This window comes from Argiope bruennichi, chromosome 9 (genome assembly GCF_947563725.1).
Source record: "Argiope bruennichi chromosome 9, qqArgBrue1.1, whole genome shotgun sequence".
In the NCBI taxonomy this organism is placed as follows: Eukaryota; Metazoa; Arthropoda; class Arachnida; order Araneae; family Araneidae; genus Argiope; species Argiope bruennichi.
The window spans coordinates 14,662,258-14,682,370 of NC_079159.1; the positions used below are offsets into that span (position 1 = coordinate 14,662,258).

At 31.7% G+C, this 20,113-nt stretch overlaps 1 protein-coding gene across 1 annotated transcript in view; it reads right to left on the reverse strand.

Moving 5' to 3' along the window:
• The window catches only part of LOC129984789 (Krueppel-like factor 1), a 49,420-nt gene that overhangs the window by 10,565 nt on the left and 18,742 nt on the right, over nt 1-20,113 (reverse strand). Inside the window, exon 2 of the mRNA XM_056094745.1 lies at nt 1,211-1,393. Within this exon, the coding sequence (XP_055950720.1) occupies nt 1,211-1,393 (183 nt within the window). The remainder of the gene's footprint in view (nt 1-1,210; nt 1,394-20,113) is intronic.

A 20,113-nucleotide genomic window follows, 5' to 3' on the forward strand; every position in this document is an offset into this window, starting at 1 on the left:
TGAAGCTGTTTTCCATTTGAATAACTAATGAGTCATTTTTAGAATTTAACTCAATAAAAAAAAATCTCAGTGAATTGCACTGAAGCTGTTTTCCATTTGAATAACTAATGAGTCATTTTTAAAATTTAACTCAATAAAAAAAATCTCAGTGAATTGCACTGAAGCTGTTTTCCATTTGAATAACTAATGAGTCATTTTTAAAATTTAACTCAATAAAAAAAAATCTCAGTGAATTGCACTGAAGCTGTTTTCCATTTGAATAACTAATGAGTCATTTTTAGAATTTAAGATTAGTTAATTCGATACTATTTGAGTGCTGTCTAATGTTAGGGATTGAAACTTTGTAATATCATAAAAAAAAGGACAAAAAATGTAAAATAAAAAATAGATCCTACATATGTTATTAAATTAAATCGAATCACTTGAACCCATATTTATAATAAAGCTGCATTGTGTGTTGGCGCTGTACACGCTAATATCTACTCCATTTAGCAAATGTATATCTTGGAGGTCAGAAATGTGCACATCGTAGAGATTTTTTGAATTTTTAGCTAGAATTTTAATTAATTAAAAATTATGCGAAATTGAGACAGTTTTTCATGATAGCTTTAATTAAAAGTTGAAGTGTCAAGAGTCATTCGCAGAATATGATTTCTTAGGACCAAAAGACTTTTCAAAATTTAGACTATATATTTTTTGAAGTATATTTATAGACCGAAACAAAATAAAATAGTGTTATTCACGTTATTTAAATCCTTTCAAAAGTAAAACTAAAAATTGGATTGGATGATGAATCTGAGAAATTTTAATTCTTGAGATATTACATAAATTATGAAAATTCTGAAGTGCACATAAGACTTAAAAGCTGAATGAGTCTGCTTTTAATACTCATATTTTTAAAAATATGCTTGATTTCAGTGAAAGTTTTTTATATTAATTGTCGTTTAATCATTTTCACTTTAAAGTTGAAATTTTAGGGGAGCTGACAGAAAATTAGAGTGATGAATAGTACATTATGGCTTAAGGCCTTTATAATAATATGATTGAATTCTATGACTATCAAAATGTGAAGCTTAAAAATATTTTGTTGAAGTAGCTATTAAAAGAAAATATACATAAAATATTGAATTAAAAACTTTAATGAGCATTAAAATGGCGAACTGGCTGGTCGCCAAAGGCGGCAAGTTTAAAATAATGATGAAGCACTTACTGAAGTTGAGAGAGGATGATATGAGGTTGATAAATATCCATCATCCTCAGAAGAGCTCGCACATTTTACCTGATGATGAATTTCGTCGGCATCGCTGCTAGGAAATCCCGAGCTTCTCAGTGGCGTTTCGCATTCAATCCATGCAGCAGCGGAATGGAGGACAGTTTCAATATCTTTCCATATCTGTTTGAAAAATTTTTAAATTTTTTATTATTTTAAAATTAAATTAAAAAAATTTTCAATATCAGGAAGTAAAATATTTTTGTGAGTGATTCTTTTCTCATAATTTAACTATTAATGAGACGTACAATTATTTTATATTTGAGATTTTTGTCATCTCTTTAGAAGCCATAACTGCACTTCATGCCCCTGCAACTGTAAACATTAAGATAACCATAATGGAATACACTCGCCCCACTAGAAAGCATATGGAGATGGTTTGAATAAGGGGAAATCACGACAACATTGAAAAAACTATGGTAGAATCCTAATTGCCTTTATCTACCACGGTGCAATCCCTCTAGTAGGAGGTACATCCCGTCATCAGCAGAGGGATCCAACCACTAGGGAGAACCAATCACTATATAGAATGCTTCTAATTTCCATATCTATATATATCCCCTCGTGGATATTAAAAGTAAGATAAATAACAATATATGAAGAGTTTGTAATATTGAGAACGAAGTTTCAGACATATGGTTTTATGCTGAAAATGCACAATAATTACTATAAATTATTGAATAAATATATTAAATGAAATATATATTACACAGATTTTTAAAAAAATAGTCTAAAAGAGCGACAAAAATCAAAAACTTTCAATAAAAAAATATTTATTTTTTTCGTCATTTTTTTTCCTTTGGAAAATTGATTTGTTAATATTCTTTTTTTCAAAAACCTAAATCACAATTTAAAATGATCACATCATTCTGTATTAATAGTTAACGTTTTCTCTCGGAATATATGAAAAAAAATCTGTAAAAATTATATAGTTAAAATATAATGGAATTTTTTTATTAAAAAAAGTTTTTGTTCATAAAGAAGTAATAACTGTTAAATAAAATCGAAAGTGTGCCATATTATAAGCAAAAATGTATACTTAAAGCAACTTTATTTTCAGGCAGGCGGATATACTGGTACTGGTGGATATATGCACCTATGAAAGATTTTTTAAATTTTAATTAATCAATAAAATGTTAATCTTTTGTGTGTGTGTGTGTGTATTTTGTATATCGTATTTTCCTGTCATTGATGAAAACGGAAATTGAGATTCAGTTTATCCTTTTAAATTCTTTGCCGATATCGTTATAAATTTGTACATTTTATTTCATAAATTTTTTGGTTGTTTTATTTACACAATCCTCTAAGGTGTTAAATAAAACATCCAAAATTCTGAAAAAATATATTAAATGGATATTTTTTATTCGCATGTTCAATCGATCTTATATGCTGGTTAAAGGGTTCATACAATGCATATAAATTTCGCTGTTTTCCATTCCCAATTTGGAATGAACTGTATATTGTATCTGGAAAAAAAAGTAAAATTTCAGCATTAAACAACTCAAATTTAAATGGTAGATGATGTTAAGAGTTAAGTGCCATGTATATTTGATGTCAGTTGACACATTTTTAATACACAATAAAAATAGTAGATGAATGACTAAAATAAAATAAGTTAAAAACTTGATTTTTTAAGCCAGTAAGAATGGTATAATTGAATACTTCTAGCGTATTCCCAAACAAAAGTATCCCCCCCCCTTCATGCATAAAAAACAGTGGACCTTAGGCAAACCCATGAACACCATTAGTGTTAAAATTTTTACTTTTACGTATGCAAAAAAAAAAAAAAAAAACTGTGATTTTGATGATTTTTTTTTTTCGTTTTAGACCTTCTTGAACTCGAAAACATATTTTTGGAATTATATCTGCCTATAAACACAACAACTAAAGCTAGAGAAAAACACAGTGAACAAGTTGTATGTAAATACGACAACTTGATCTAGAAAAAAGAAAATTTAGAATATAACCTTTGCACCGAACTTTATAAATTTATATTTTATTTTTAATAAAATCTGTTCAGAGGGAATCTGTCAATCCAACTATCCAAATACAAATGAACACGACAGCTAAAAACATAAAAAATTAGATAGATAAAATTTGGTATACAAGTTTAAGCATCTGTCATGTTGGTCAATATCAAACTTGGGGCCAAATGATTCAAGAGATTCATCATGACTAAAATTGTAGTTATGTGCTAAATTTTCATTTCAGACTGCTTGCAAAAACATCCGTCCAAAATACGCATTCGATTTCCTGTATTTTAATACGAGAATATCGCATGTGCGGTACTCTGAAAATAAAAATGTCGTCACTCAGAGTGTTCACGATCTCAGGCATATTTTTTCTTCCCGTAAAACAATTATAAGATTGTCTCTCACACTAGAGAAGTTGGAAAGAGAAATTATTCACAGAAGGTAGACATTTTGTTGTTTGATTTGTGAACGAATCAATGTCAACCTTTCTGGATTGTGTCATTTTATAATTATTGTAGAAGCAAGTAAACTATTTGAGTACTTACAATAGGTTGTTTTATCATAATCATTTTGCTTATTACAAAGATGCTATATAGAGACGTCCAGCTGCCAAAGATTTGAGACACACATTAGAGGAAATGGTTACAAATAAAGCCTGTCTGTTAAACGGGTTAATAACTGTGAGATTTATGAGCTTCCTGATTTACTATTATTATGAAAGCTACCATGTTTTAAATTATACTAGCCACCTTCGGTGACCAGCTTGTTCGCCTAGATGATGGATGTTTCAAACTGTTAAATAGTTAATATGGGATGCATTTTTTAAAATTTTATAGTCATTAATATTTAATAATACTGAAAAACATCAATTGAATCAGTGTACAGCAAATTTATTGGAATATGAAGATTCGATCCCATTGACAGGGTGTGTGTGTGTGTGTGTGTGTGTGTGTGTGTGTGTGTGTGTGTGTGTGTGTGTGTGTGTGTGTGTGTGTGTGTGTGTGTGTGTGTGTGTGTGTGTGTGTGTGTGTGTGTGTGTGTGTGTGTGTGTGTGTGTGTGTGTGCGCGCGCGCGCGCGCTTTTCTTTGACTGGGTGAACTTTTAATGAAACAGTGAATCTTCCCCTGAACATTTCTAAAACTAATATTTTGCAGTTCCATTAATTAAGTGAAGCCATGCATTTAATGCAACTGTAAAAACATTCAATGAATTCGTGCCATGTTTTGTTTACATTTGATTGTCGCCATTCAATAGAAAGTAATAAGAGTAATTTTTGTGCCCTGTACATTAGCAGTTTATATATATAATATAATATACAGATAGATTCTATCTCCTCTATCAAAAAGATGGAATCGGGTGCACTTTGGAGGGTCCCACCTGCTCACCCTTGTTACTTTGGTAAAAGTCCTGGTTGGTGTCACCGTCTGGATATCTCTAGAAAACAGCAAATGGCTTTCTCTCGTTTCTTGAGTAGGTACACCAAATCCCTCACCTTCCAACACGGTCGGAGGATCTTTACTGATTGTTCTTGGTGCAAGGTAGATCAAGACTTCCCCAATCATATTCTTAAATGATAAAATTTTACTATTTTTGAGATTTTAAGGGATTCGCGATTGTTTTTGGACTTTTTAAAGATCTTTCGTTTCATGGAGGTGGTATAGCGCAGTTATACCACCTGGGATCAGAAACAACAACACAGATAGATTCTTATTGTTTGATCTTCAGACATTAAATATCGTGTTTTAATTATAATGTAGCGAGCGTATTTGAACATTCACTTTAATGTCTTCATGCTACACGGTAAATTATTTTAAATACTTAATTTAACTTGGTTTGAAAAATTATCCGATTTTTTTTTATATATTAGTATAAATTTGATTTAAAAAAACTTAATTTGCATGCACAAATTTTGCCCTTCTATCCAGTTTTGGAAATAACTCATTATATATTAAAAATATAAATTATAATTATTATATGAGATTAAATGACTGGCTTATTTAAAGTCAGTTGAAAGTACATGAGACACTCGGTCAACTGTTCAAGTTGAGATCACCTATAATTGACAAATTACCTATAATTTTTTTTTATCTTTTTACTCATGAAACCATTACTTAATCATAAATAATAAAAGAACATCCTAAATACTGAAAGCAATTGCTTTTTCTAAATTTTATGAGACTCTGACATGAAAGGGAACCGGATATCTAAGAATACATATTTTTTTTTCTTAAACAAGTGATTTTCCAAAAGCACTGTAATATTATAAATGTTATATCGGTTTTTAAATTTAATGTATTACAACATTATTAAAAAAAGATTATAGTTAACACTAACATTCATATACATAAGGTACATTCGCGATGGTGCCCGTTTATCTCATCTTACCACAATCTCATATATTTTGATTATTTAATTCCTTGAAATAAAAAGGAATAAAGCATGTAATAAATTGAGATCCGATTATTTAGCTTCTCATTCTAATGATCAACCTATTTATTATTTTTAAAAAAACGTACTCAGATTTTTAAAAAGACATCGCAGAAGAATTTCTAACAGCTTAAAGATTGGTAGTACATCTGGGGGTACGGCAGTGCCCCCGCCAAGTCGAGCAAAACCAAGCGGCACGGCCGTACTATCCTTTTCTCGAAGCAGTTCAGGCCATTTTCGAGCCCCTATATCTTCGTTGTGGATAAAACTAGAAGCCTGAATTTTCAGTAACCAAGCAGGCATTATATAAACACGGTATATTTCAAATTTCATTAAATTTGAACCAGCAGTTTAAGAATTATAACTAGTCAAAGTTTGTGAATTTTGTCACTGACTGACTGACCGATCATCAAAACTCTAAGGGACTTCTAGCAGACATAAAAGCTTCAAATTTAGAATACAATTATAGTTTAGTGTATAAATGAAGGAAAAACTAAAATATGCGTTAATAATGGACGGATCAATAAATTTTTCGAAGTTTCGAGCATTATCCATTTTGTCGGCAAATTCGTCGCCAAGTCGCCAAATGGTCGCGAAGTTTGTCACCAAGCTCTCGTATCACTGGCTCGGAATCCAGCAGCATCCAATACAGATTACTGTAAAACAGTCTTTCATATGATGACACTATTCTCGCTGAGAAAAATTAATTAAATCTCAAAATTAGAGGTTTCTAACAATATCTAATTTGAAATAATTCAATTTGAAGCTGTGGAAGCTGCAAACGCAATGGGTGACTTTCAGAGAATCAGTCTGGTAGAAAAAAAGGTCTCAAAATTACAGGTTTCTAACAATATCTAATTTGAAATAATTCAATTTGAAGCTGTGGAAGCTGCAAACGCAATGGGTGACTTTCAGAGAACCAGTCTGGTAGAAGAAAGCAAACTGATTTTCGAAGTATGATCGCAAAACTTAATGTCGATCAAAAAAGAGTCTTCGATATGATCACAAATAAAATGGACAGAATCGATAATAACGCTGACGTTTTACGCTGTTTTGTGAGTGGAACTGGTGGCACTGGAAAGAGCTTTTTAATAAAAACTCTGAAAATTTGGGTTAAGACGTATTTAAACAAAAAAAGTGGCAGTTAGTACTCCAACAGGAATAGCTGACTATACATAGAATAGATTGACTATACATAGACTATTGCAGCTGCCTGTAGAACACAAAAAAACACCGAAGTACAAACAACTTTCTGATGAAGTGCTCCAAGTTCTGAGATCAGATTTGAAAGAAGTAGTGTTGTTTATAATAGATGAAGTGTCTATGATATCCATGTTACTTTAACATATATTCACTTACGCTTATCTGAAATATTCGACACAAGAGACGATCAGAATGGGTAGTTAGGAAAAAAATATCTTGTAGTTTTCGGAGTTCTCTTACAGCGCCCGCCGGTAAGAGAAAAGTCACCTTTTGAAAAACTATCAACTGCTGAAACTAACAAGTTATTAGGTTCCCTCAGTGTACCGAATCTGTGGACTGAATTGTTCATATACGATGAACTTACAAATAACATGCGACAGCTCAATGATTCTGACTTTGTTGAAATGCTAAATAGAATAAGATTAGGTGTGACTACACAAAAAGACCGTGACTTACTCTCGACTAGATTAATAACTCTCAAATCCACTTCAAATTAAAACAGATTAATTGAAATAATTGAACACCTCTCGAAACTTCCTGATGATACCGTTTGCTTATTATCTACAAAAAACATGTGTCAACAATTAAATACTGCAATGCTTAAATCTCTTCCACATCCCAAAATAAAACTTACAGCTGTAGATAGCATAAATTTCCCCAGATACCTAACAAAAAGAGCTCGTGAATGCATAAAAAAAAAATATGAAGACGATGCGTCTATGACTGCAGGCCTGGAAGAGAACATAATTATAAAAATAGGAGCAAAAGTTATGTTAAGGCGAAATATTGACGTGAGTCTTGGTTTAGTTAATGATTCTATCGGTATAGTGCAAAGAGTAAAGGTTGATCCAGGAAATACAAAAAATAATTAAGAAAATATACATTACTTTTAATAAAGAACATGTTTACGAGCTTAGTCCGGTCAAAACTAAATTTGAAATTCTTAATAGAGCTTATGTTCATCGCGAACCGTTAACCATATGTATAGCCTATTCTATAACTATACACAAAAGTCAGGGTCTAAGTCTAAATAATGCCTTGATGGATATCGGTTCTGCAGCATTCACATCTGGTCAAGCTTACGTGGCACTTTCGAGAGCTACAAGTCTGGACGGCTTACATCTAATAAATGTCGACTTTGAAAGTATTAAAGCGCAGGAATCCTCAATCTTTTATGGTTTAAATAAATAGATTGACTTGACAATCGCACTAGACAATCTAATTTAATATAATATGCTAATGTAATCTAATTTAATGTAAAGATGCATTGTGTTTTCATGCGATGGCCAAGTCAATCTATTTATTTAAAAGATTTTTAATATTGATATGGTCACTATAAGATGTTGTTAGGTTAGCTAATTACGTAATAACTTAAGACAGAAGGACCCTTAAGTAGGGACTGAATAAATTGACCGACTTGGTATTACATGGATCTCACAACTTTTTACGATAGAAGAACTGAGTTGCGAGACTTGGTTTTTTTTTTTACAAGTTATGTTTTTGATGGCTTCAATTATTACTGAAATATTTGAATAAAAATAGTTTATCCATCATCACAATCATATTTAGAGTTCAACACATTTTCATCTGCATATTTAAAAGAAACAATATAAAAGGAAATATTGCGCATTTTTAATAAATGAATATTTATAACTGAGCTAATGGCTGCTAGCTTGTAATTTATATGTCGATATAGTCATAAACAACAAGATAATTACTTGTTTTTTCACTAATAAAATATGAGATAAGTATTTTTAGTAATCTTGCTTCCCTTATAAATAAAAAGTTAATTAGAAAATGTTTTAGTTTAAAATTTATTTCGATTATTTGTACTAAAGTATCTTAATTCTAGTACATATTGACTTTTTTTTTAAAAAAAATTTAACTTTTATAAACAGATTAATAAAATTATTACTAACTTAATAAACAGATTAATAAAATTAAATTTGTTCTCATGTTTTCTATATAACTTTTTAGTAAAAGAAATCACTTGTTTTTACAAACAAATCTTTTTACAGATAGTAGAGGTGAAAAGTCCTGGTGATAAATTATCTTCTAAACAAATTTTATGGCTTGATTATCTTATTCAGTTGGGAGCAGATGCTGAAGTCTGCTTAGTTGAAGGTGTGTAAAAAATTTTTTATTTATTTCCAAAACTTTCCTAATTCTTTAAAATATTTATAATAGTACACACAAAATATCTTAGATAATTTTTCAAAGAAAACTGGGCTAATGATTTTTATAATATCTACTGAAAATTGGTTAAATAACTTATATTGGATCTTAACTGTGCACCATCCAGAACAAAATTAAAAATGCATTTAAATGTATGTATGAAATGTAATTCTATATTTAAAATCTCTAATTTTGTTTTAAAAAATCTGTAATATTTATTTATTTTGAAACATTTTATACATTGCATTTAAAGAAAAATTAAATTATTGAATTGATGTGACTATGTGTTTCAGTTCCAAAGTAAGTAAAATTATGGGTATTAATATTATTATATTTTAAAGTTTAATTTTAAAAGTTAACTTTTAAAAACAGTGTTTACATGTTTCACTTGATCTTAGGGAATTGGGGAATAAGAAGTCAATAAATAAACAGTTTAATATATTTTTGAATAAAATTTTCAAAATATTTTGAATTTCAGTTTTGAATTGAGAATATTACCACATAAAGAAATCTTTTCAACAGTTTCTGTGATTCAGTTGATAGAGCATCAAACTGTAAGCCTGGTTGTCTATGGTTTCAGTTCTGACCACAGTAGACTAATGTAAGAGTATTATTTTATTTAGCTTATTAGATATTCTTTATGTCCTAGATGGTTTTAGTTCTGCCTTTAAAAATCTAGATATATATTCTAAATTATTCTTCAAATGTACAAAGTCTTGAAAGAGTCCCACAAAATATGAACTTGCATAAGGTTATTGATCTTTAATGGTATACAACAATATGTTCTTTTATCTCTTTAATATTAAATTAATATAAATGATAAAAATTGCAAGGCATTTGAAAGCCAACAAACTTTAATGACTGTGTTATTATTATCCTCCCCCCCCCCCAAAAAAAAAGAAAAATGTTGCTTGCATATTATGCATTGTGATGTATTGTTCTTACATAAACATTATTTTTACTTTGTATCTGTGTATTTTAATAATCGTTTTTAAAATTAAAAAATATTAGTTTATTTTTTTTTCTTTCTTTCTTTCTTTTCAGCTGTTGCATCAAAGAAACTTCGAAAAGAAACCTCCAAGGAAATGTAGTTTTATTTTTTATAATAGTTTGAAAAGAATTTTATAATAAATATTTTTAATGGAATTTAAGTTTGTTCAATTACTTTATTATAATATTTATATCAATCATCATAATATTTTTATGAAGTGCTTTTGATACACATTAAAATTTTTTTTATTTACTTATTTTTTATAATAATATAAAAAAAGTTCTGTATTTTAAATAGTGTACATGATACTTACTTATGTAAATCTCTACTATTTCATTAAATATTATACAATTTTCTTAGAAATAAGGATATGTTTATTTTAATTATGAAGTAAATAAAAACATATCTTTCAGTTTATGTGAGGTTTGGTAGTGGTTTATTATTAATATTTTTCTGTTAAAGGCAATGAATGGCAGAATTCTTTGTCGACATTTAAAAAGAGGGGGATAGAGAAAGGCTTTGCTGACAATTTATGATAGGAACAATAAAACTGCCATATTCAATTAAGTAATGTTATTTTCACATCATTAAAGTTTCCAAAAGAATTATTATTTTTTTGTGGGAATGAAAATATTAATTGAAAAGGAATATTGATATGAAAATCTATTAATGATTAAGATAAATGTTTGTGTGAAAGAGAACTGCCAATTTATAGACCAGATGGTTTGACTTAGGGCTACAAACTGGACACATATATATTTTGGAGGTTAGAATGTCCTTCTCAGAGTCTGCTTTTTAAAATTTTAATGATAATTATATTCAATTAAAAATTGAACAAAAATTTGTGTTTTTGCGCATTAATTTCCGAAAATATTATTGCACAAAAAGAAATTTTATACCATTCCAAAATTTAAAAAATTGTCTTTTTAATAATATGACTTTATAATGGATGCCAATTTTTAGTGAATTTTGGCAGTTTTATATATATATATATATATATATATATATATATATATATTTCTGATTTCCGAGAATAGATTACATTGTTGCCCTGAAATTCAAACCCTTTTCGTTATTTCATCTAATTTTAATCCTGTGATTCTCTTCTATTGTTGAAAACTAAAAAAGGATGAATCTATTAATTATCTGTGATGTTTACAAGACAAATAAAAAAAAAGTGAAATTACAATATTGCAAAAATTTGAAAATAGATGAATTAGACATTTATGTTTTTAATATAGCTGTCGTAGAACAAGTCTCCATTTGAAATGTTCAATGAACAGAAACTATGTGGGACAATTAAAATAACACGGCTTTAATGTCTATTTAACGGAATCATGGGCATGAAGTTATAGCTAAAGGATTTAACTGCAAAGCGAGTTGTAAATTAATAAAAATTGTTGAATAACCATTAAAACATTACCTATTTTCTTTCATTTTTTATAGTATTCTTCTATCATTATTGTGGGTTAAATATGTAAAGGTCTAAGAATTAATTTGATGAAGAAAAATTATGATTGATTCTTTTGATAAATATATCCACAAAATCAAAATTTAGGAAGGAAATATTTTAAAATTTATCAATCTTAATTTTTTATCTTAATTTCTTCTTTTATCAATTTTAATTTCTTTTAATTATTTTTTCTTTTCTTTTGAAACAAATTATGAACATTAAAGTCGTTTTCTGGATATGACTTAAAGGATAATAATATCTGGAAGGTTCTGGGTGGAAATCTGGTGAAAGAATTAAAACATGAACGAAACTGCATTTTTCATTTCAGTTACAAATAAATCAAACACACCGTTCATGACATGATAACCCTCAAAGGCTGTATATTATAGATATTCTTAATAACCTTATTTTAGTAACACTGATTAATTAATTAAAACCGTTTTTAATGTAAGCAGCCTTCTAAAAAAATTAATGGATTAATAAATGCATGTATATATTACTGTTTCAGGCATGTATATTTGTAATCAGCTGTATATATATATATATATATATATATATATATATATATATATATATATATATATATATATATATATATATATATATATTAGTATACTGCTGTTTGTATGGTCTTAAAAACTTTAAGTTCCTTGGGCTAGAGTAATTTACCTGTGCACCAAAACCCAGACTAAGAATGTGAGTGACTAAGATCCCCTGAAAATATCCACCAACTTAAATTGTTTCAGAGCAAAATTTAATGATAATGAAAAATCTTATAACTGTAAAAATCGCGCATTTTCAACTTATATGATTTTGGACCGATCGATCTGCCGAACGTTTCATAAGATTTTTCATCATGCATTTCGCACATTACAGCTTTTATTTGCCAAGCTATGAGAATTATTTGAATGATTATAAAAAAATAATATTTATAATTGAATATAATATAAATATAATAATTATTAAATGTAATATAAAATTAACAATGTAAGCACACTCATAAAAGGAATGATTATTTCTTTTCTTTTTTTTAGCTTACTAAAAATTAAATTTAAATTATATGACTTCACATCATGTATAACACACTTCATCAAAAGCTATCCCTCTCCCCCAAAAAAAGAAAATGATTTTTCTAATTGAAAATTTGTTAAAATTTTAATTGATGCATTTCATCTATTATATATGTCTGCATTTCGTATATAAATTCTCATTTTGCTGTCAAAAGTAAATTAATTTATAAGTAAAATAATGTAATAAAGTCAAGTAAGTTAATTAATTTACAAATTCAAGTAAAGTGAAGTAAGTTAGTTAATTTAAAAATAAAGTAAAAAGCATGACCAAACTTGAATTTTTCTTTGGCAATACTGCTCCAAATGTTTCATAACAATTAATAGTATCAGGAGGACGTTTGGCGAGCTTTTTAATATTTCACGCGATTTTCACAAAAATCTGGTGACAAACATCCACACACTTTTTAAGCCAGATAGAGACATGGGAGTTGTATCGTTTTAAAGCTTGCATCGAGACAAATCCAACGGTACTAGTTTTATGCTTCTAGGATCAATAGTTTGGTCACAATTTACGATTGAAAATTTAGGTGCAGGTGATAGATCTCGGCTCCTATGGTACCTAGAGAGTTGGTTCCACTATCAATGGATAGAGCATTAAATATTGAGTAAATTCCAGTCGGTGGTGAAAATGTCACATGATGCATAAGGGAATTATAGCCCCTCAAAGTTTGAAATTTTTGGACTTTATTGGACCTTTGCACGGAACCTATGGAACCTACCAAACAATACTTTGTGTCAATACGTGCAGAATGACTCGTTTTACATACCTACAGAGTTTCGTGTCGTTCGTATGAAAAATAAAATTTTGGTACCGGTACTGAATAAATACTACAGTATCCTCGATGATACAGGTACATTCGTCTCTTCGAGACGAGTCATTTGAGTGGTTACAACATATACCTAGGTCCCATAGGAGCCGAGATATCGATGATTGAAAATTTGACCTTGGCCGGACCCTAGGGGGTGACCCCTCACAGAAAAATTTTGGAGACAGTCGGACCATAAACAGCCGAGATATTCACATTTTTTTGATTTTTTAGACCCAGGGGGGGTCACCATGGGGGGTCGACCCCCTGGGGGGTAAGACACTCCATGGGGTACCTTCATACCAAATATCAAGACCCTACCCCCCATAGATCCCGAGTTGTAGGTAAAAACCCCATTTTACCATTGTTTCCTATAGGGAACCATGGTAACGTGCACAATTGTGTGATAAAATTTCTAAAGATTACTATGGTGAAAACCCCATGTCTCTAACATATATAGTTTACGAGATATAACGAAAACAATCCGCGCTCAATCGCCAATTTGTTGCCTACGCATTTTGAGGCTTCAACAATTTGTTGCCTACGCACTTTGAAGCTTCATCAATTTGTTGCCTATGGATTTTGAGGCTTCAAAAACCTCAAACCAAAACATCATGTCCACGCATGATTTAAAAAAAAAAAAAAACCGCTTAAGGCGGGTTTTTTTTTTTCTCTCTCTCTCTCTCTCTCTCTCTCTCTCTTTTTCCTTTTTAACGTTTATAACATTTTTTCCTGTCCTCCAGCTTTAGGAGTGTCACAACTCTATGTTTTTTGTCAATTTCATATATCAGACGCCACCTTGTATGCCCGAATTCTTTACTGTACTCGTTTCCGCGTCCATGAAGTTTTTTCCCTCCTGCATGAAAAGGGTTCGCGCTCAATAAAGATATGAATTCATCAATATTTGTAAGATATCGCCCGAGATCACCATCAGTCAACCGGTTTTTCTGGTATGTTTTGGTTTCAACGATGTCGTAAATAATTGTTTTGTCCATACTTTATTATAGCGCAACATGGTCCCCATAGGAAACAATGGTAAAATAGGGTTTTTACCTATAACTCGGGATCTATGGGGGGTAGGGTCTTGATATTTGGTATGAAGGTACCCCATGGAGTGTCTTACCCCCCAGGGGGTCGACCCCCCATGGTAACCCCCCCGGGTCTAAAAAAAATCAAAAAATGTGAATATCTTGGCTGTTTATGGTCCGAATGCCCCCAAAATTTTTCTGTGAGGGGTCACCCCCCTGGGGTCCGATCAAGGTCAAATTTTCAATCGTGGATATCTCGACTCCTATGGGACCTAGGTATATGTTGTAACCACTCAAATGACTCGTCTCGACGAGACGAATGTACTTGTACCATCGAGGACATTGTACCACTTATGGTACTCGAGTACCGGTACCAAAATTTTATTTTTCATAGGAACGACAAGAAACTCGGTAGTTATGTGAAACGAGTCACTCTGCACATAATGACACAAAATTATGTTTAGTAGGTTCCATAGGTTCCGTGCAAAGGTCCGGAAAAGTCCAAAAATTTCAAATTTTGAGGGGCTATAATTCCCTCATGCATCACGTGACCTTTTCACCGCCGACTGGAATTTACTCAATATTTAATGCTCTATCCATTGATAGTGGAACCAACTCTCTAGGTACCATAGGAGCCGAGATCTGGCACCTGCACCTAAATTTTCAATCGTAAATTGCGAGCAAACTATTCACCCTAGAAGCATAATACTAGTACGTTGGATTTGTCTCGATGCAAGCTTTAAAGCGATAAAACTCCCATGTTTCTAATCGGTCTCAAACCAAAGTTCCAATCCGGACCCACACTTGTTAAAATCCGACTCTCTCATAACTCGGCTCCTAATGATGCGAACGATTTGAAATTTAAACTGTAGACTCATCTCTGAATCCTAATCCCAATTGACCTTGAACCGAGTGTCTAGCCATATTTGATCATACGGCCCGTATGTCACTAAAATGATCAGTTTTCAGGCTCCCACGGGTCCCTATGGCCCCGAATGACTAGATATTTTTTGCATTCATCTTTATTCGTCAAGACGGTTCACGTAATGTATCACACATGCTTATCGAGCAATAAATTAAACATTTCATAAAACCGAGCTGAATGCATGCAATTTTGCAAACTTTGAGCTCGGATAATTTCTGTCTGGTAAAAGTCATCTTTACAACAGTACTATATTTGTACTGCTCAAATCATTCTGCGTCATTTGATACCAAACACATGTCACTTTGTACCAAAAGAAATCGAGTTCTGGGACCAGGTTTCCAAACTTTAACCCTCTATTGCGCCAAAACTATCAACTTGATGAGCATAAAATGACTACCGTTGAGTGTGTCATGTAAAGATCTTTCCAATGACAAAAAACATTTGTCACTAGCAAATCTGTAACATGGGTTTCAGACCGGGTCCCAAACTACATGAAATTGCAAACTCTGTAACTCGTCTCGTAATAACAGCAGCAATATGAAAATTTAGTATTAAACATATCTTGACAAGCTTTATGCAACACCATTAAATTGTGACTCTGGCAAAACTTGTTTATCTGGCAGATTGCATCGGTCATCCAGTATGTTTCCGAGTTGTACGGTCCACCTACGACTCTGAATGAAAAACTTTTTTCACCGTATGAGTAAACACGGTAAAACGAGTTAAATAAATAATTAATATAAGCAAATAAATTACAAAATTGATGCTTGAAAAATGCAATGTTAAAAAGCCATACAACGTACCGTAAGCGAGGCAAGAAATTTTTTCCGACCAAAAAAATTTTTCAGACAGAGACAGTATTTTTTTTTTTTTTTTTTTTTTTTTTTTTTTTTACTTGACTTTGTCTGTGTCTCTTCTGAAAATTCTTTCCCTTCACTGTTTTTAGGGTTACTGGTTTCCTATACTGATTTTTCCTCTTTTTCCAATAATGTGAAATTTTGCTCAAATTTTCTTTATAATCATACCTTTTCCGCTTTATGATCCAGTCTGACTTACTCTTTGTTGTCCGCAACTCCTTTCCATATTTGTTTTACTTTCCAGTCATGTTACATTCCAAGACTACTGGTCATCTGTTTGTAGTTTTTACACTCTCTTTCTGTAAAAGTCTCGTTTGCATCTTTCCAAGATTGGCATTTCATCTGATCCAAAAAAATGGGAGAGAGTCGACACGAGTCTGTTCAATCGACTCTCTCCCACCTTTTTGGGGAAGCTGGTTCTCAGTTCACAGTTCATACCTGCACAGAGGACAGGTAACATCTTCAAACATCCATCTTTCCAAGCACGACGAGAGAAACGTATGTCCACAGGTCGTCTCCACAGTCTCTCATGAAGCTGCAACAGTCTTTGAAATAACGCAAAAAACTTTTTGCAATCTTGGCAAGTAAACAGAACCAAAAAATGGGAGAGAGAGAATTATTGCTTCTGTTTTCGAAACGTTAATAGTGATTTTCCATTTTTCGAACCAACCTTCAAGTTTGTGGAGGTGTCTATTTAGAGCTAGCTGTATGTAATTTGGATTTTTGTTTTTAGCGAGAATCGCTGTATCGTCTGCAAAAATGCATAGCATAGTATTGAATTGTTTGGGTATATCGTTTATAAATAAACGCACTGGAACAATTTTGGATCCTTGGGCTACGCTGGTTTGAATGTTTTTTTCCGAGGAAATTGCATTTTTAATTTTTATTTTAAATTTTCGATTTGACAGGTAGGAGTGAATTATTTGAATAAGATAGTTTGGGGTATTGTAGTTAATTAATTTGTAGATTAGACCGTGTTACCAAACTCTATCGAAGGCTTTTTGTATGTCTAAAAAGACTGCTGCAGCTTTTTCTTTATTATTAAAGGCTTCTTCGATGAATTCGGTAACACGGTATAGTTGATGGGTTGTCGAGAGATTTTTTCTGAACCCAAATTGCTCTGGGATAAGGACATTATTTTCTTCTAGGAAGATATTTAGTCTATTAAGAATTATTTGTTCGGTTAATTTACTTATTGAAGGTAGCAGGGATATGGGTCTGTAGTTTGTGGGGTCGGTTGGGTCTTTGCCGGGTTTGTGAATAGGTACCACAGTTGCTGTCTTCCATCTTTTAGGAAAATACCCAATAATTAAAATTTTATAAATTAAAATTGTTAATTCATAAATAATATTGTCAGGGAGATTTTTAAGCATTTTATTATTAATACCATCGTGTCCTGAGGATTTATTATTTTTAAGTTTTTTAATAGCTAGTTTAATTTCAATGGGGGTGGGAGGTGTTCTGATTTCTTTAAGGGTGTTTTTATTAAATTTAAAATGGGCTACTGTTTCATTTGCTATATTGTCAGTGACAAAGTCTATTGTATCATTATTTTGAAATTGTTTTTCTAAACTATTGGCTATGCATTCTGCTTTATCCTCATCTGTAAGAGCAAGAGTATATGTGTCTTTAAGTGGTGGAATGTTTTTGAATTTCTTTTTAAAGGGTTTAACAAGTTCCCAGATTGTATTATCTTCAGGATTTGCGTTGACTATTTTATTAATGAAGTTGTTTTATTCTATTGTTTTATTTATTTTGCAATGTCTTTCGAGAGGGCTCGGCTTTTATAGTCTGAGAAAGGAGGGCAGTCGCGTCTGATTGGTCCACGTCAGAGTACGCGATGGGAAGAAATGTTCTAGTCGGACTTGCAATCTTGAAATAATAATTTTTTCTCGTCCCAATCTCGGTAAAGAGATAAGCGCACAAACTTTCTTGCGCCAAACAAGATTTAAGAGAGTGAAATAGAAATTTTCATGCATAAAACAAAACCAAAGTCGGATTAAAACTTGTTTAGTGAACTGCCCAAGAAATTACATGCAACAATATACTCTGCAGAGAGCACAAAATATTATGTGTCAGAAAAATTTTTCAGTAGGAACAAGAAGACAAGACATTTTTTTTTTATCCACTCTGAAATTTTTTTTAACCAAAATTTTTCCGGTTGCCTCTTACTACACTGTTCAAGTAACTTTTGTACCCGTGCAAATAATGACATTTTCCTGCAAAGATTCTTCATTTAGCTTTTCATCTTCCACAGAATTCATAGCGATGCGACATTCACACGCAAACGGCCGACTGGTATTCAGCATGATTAAATCTTCACACGCAATTTTGGACAAGGGGCAATAATCCCAATGAATTCCTCTGTTCAAGACGTTATTGACCAAAGTTTTCTCGCGTAAAAACTAACGCTTGGGATGTGAAAGATTAAACTTGCAACTGCAATCTTCTTGTCTGGATAAACACAGGAGGACAAATGCCAACCGCAGTGAAATATCAAACGGGGATTGACTCCACAATCCAACTGGGTGGATCGGATATCAAACTCCAATACTTTTGCAAGAGTGTTTAACCGATACCACAACTGGTACTTGTCAGCCTGGGAATGTCACGAATGGCATCGTGAACGGTCTTGTCAACATTATCCATGAAATTCTCGACATTCGTAATGAAACAAACTCTTTGTTAAACATGCCATGTTAAAAAAGTAAAAGTATGTACCGTCAGCGGGGCAAGAAAATGCTGTGACAAGAAAAAATTTTCAGTGGAGACAAGAAGACAAGTAATTTTATATATATATATATATATATATATCCTCTCTGAAAATTTTTCTTCTCCAGAAAATTTCTTGTTGAATCCTGACACACCAATTTCACAATTGCATACTTTTAACATAACGTTTTTCCAGCTCACCACTTTCAGACAAACATTCTCCTTCAGCTGATGTTTGCTGGCTGCATAACATACGTTTCATTTCTGAAATAATTCTTCTCAGTTTCTCACATTCCTTTTGCAATGTCTCGTAAGACATTTCACCCAGACAATACGGGCAACGTTCTCGGACGTGTAATCCTTGCAACCAACGACCGTGTTGGGTGTAAAATTCATGAAACCAAATGGGATTATAAGAAGTTGGACGCGTTACAGGTAAGTCATCAGCACAAGAGGCCGACATGACGTGTAACACGGTCCGTACTCCACGAGTGCTACTCAAAGAATGAATGGTGTGAACATGTGCAATAGGAACGAGATGGGAAAAAATGAATGTCACGTGACCGATATGTGGTGTGTCACGTGACTTTGACGTAAAGGCCAATGTCAAAAGTCACGTGACAAACCGGCGTGTCAGGGGCTAAAACCATAATATAGTATAATATAAATGCCATCAAAAACATAACGTGTAAAAAAAACCAAGTCTCGCAACTCAGTTCTTCTATCGTAAAAAGTTGTGAGATCCATGTAATACCAAGTTTGTCAGTTTATTCAGCCTCTACTTAAGGTTCTTTCTGTCTTAAGTTATTACGTAATTAGCTAACCTAACAACATCTTATAGTGACCATATCAATATTAAAAATCTTTTATGGTTTAAATAAATAGATTGACTTGGCCATCGCATGAAAACACAATGCATCTTTACATTAAATTAGATTACATTAACATATTATATTAAATTAGATTGTTTAGTGCGATTGCCAAGTCAATCTATTTATTTAAACCATAAAAGATTTTTAATATTGATATGGTCACTATACGATGTTGTTAGGTTAGCTAATTACGTAATAACTTAAGACAGAAAGAACCTTAAGTAGAGACTGAATAAATTGACAGACTTGGTATTACATGGATCTCACAACTTTTTACGATAGAAGAACTGAGTTGCGAGACTTGGTTTTTTTTACACGTTATGTTTTTGATGGCATATGTATATACAAATT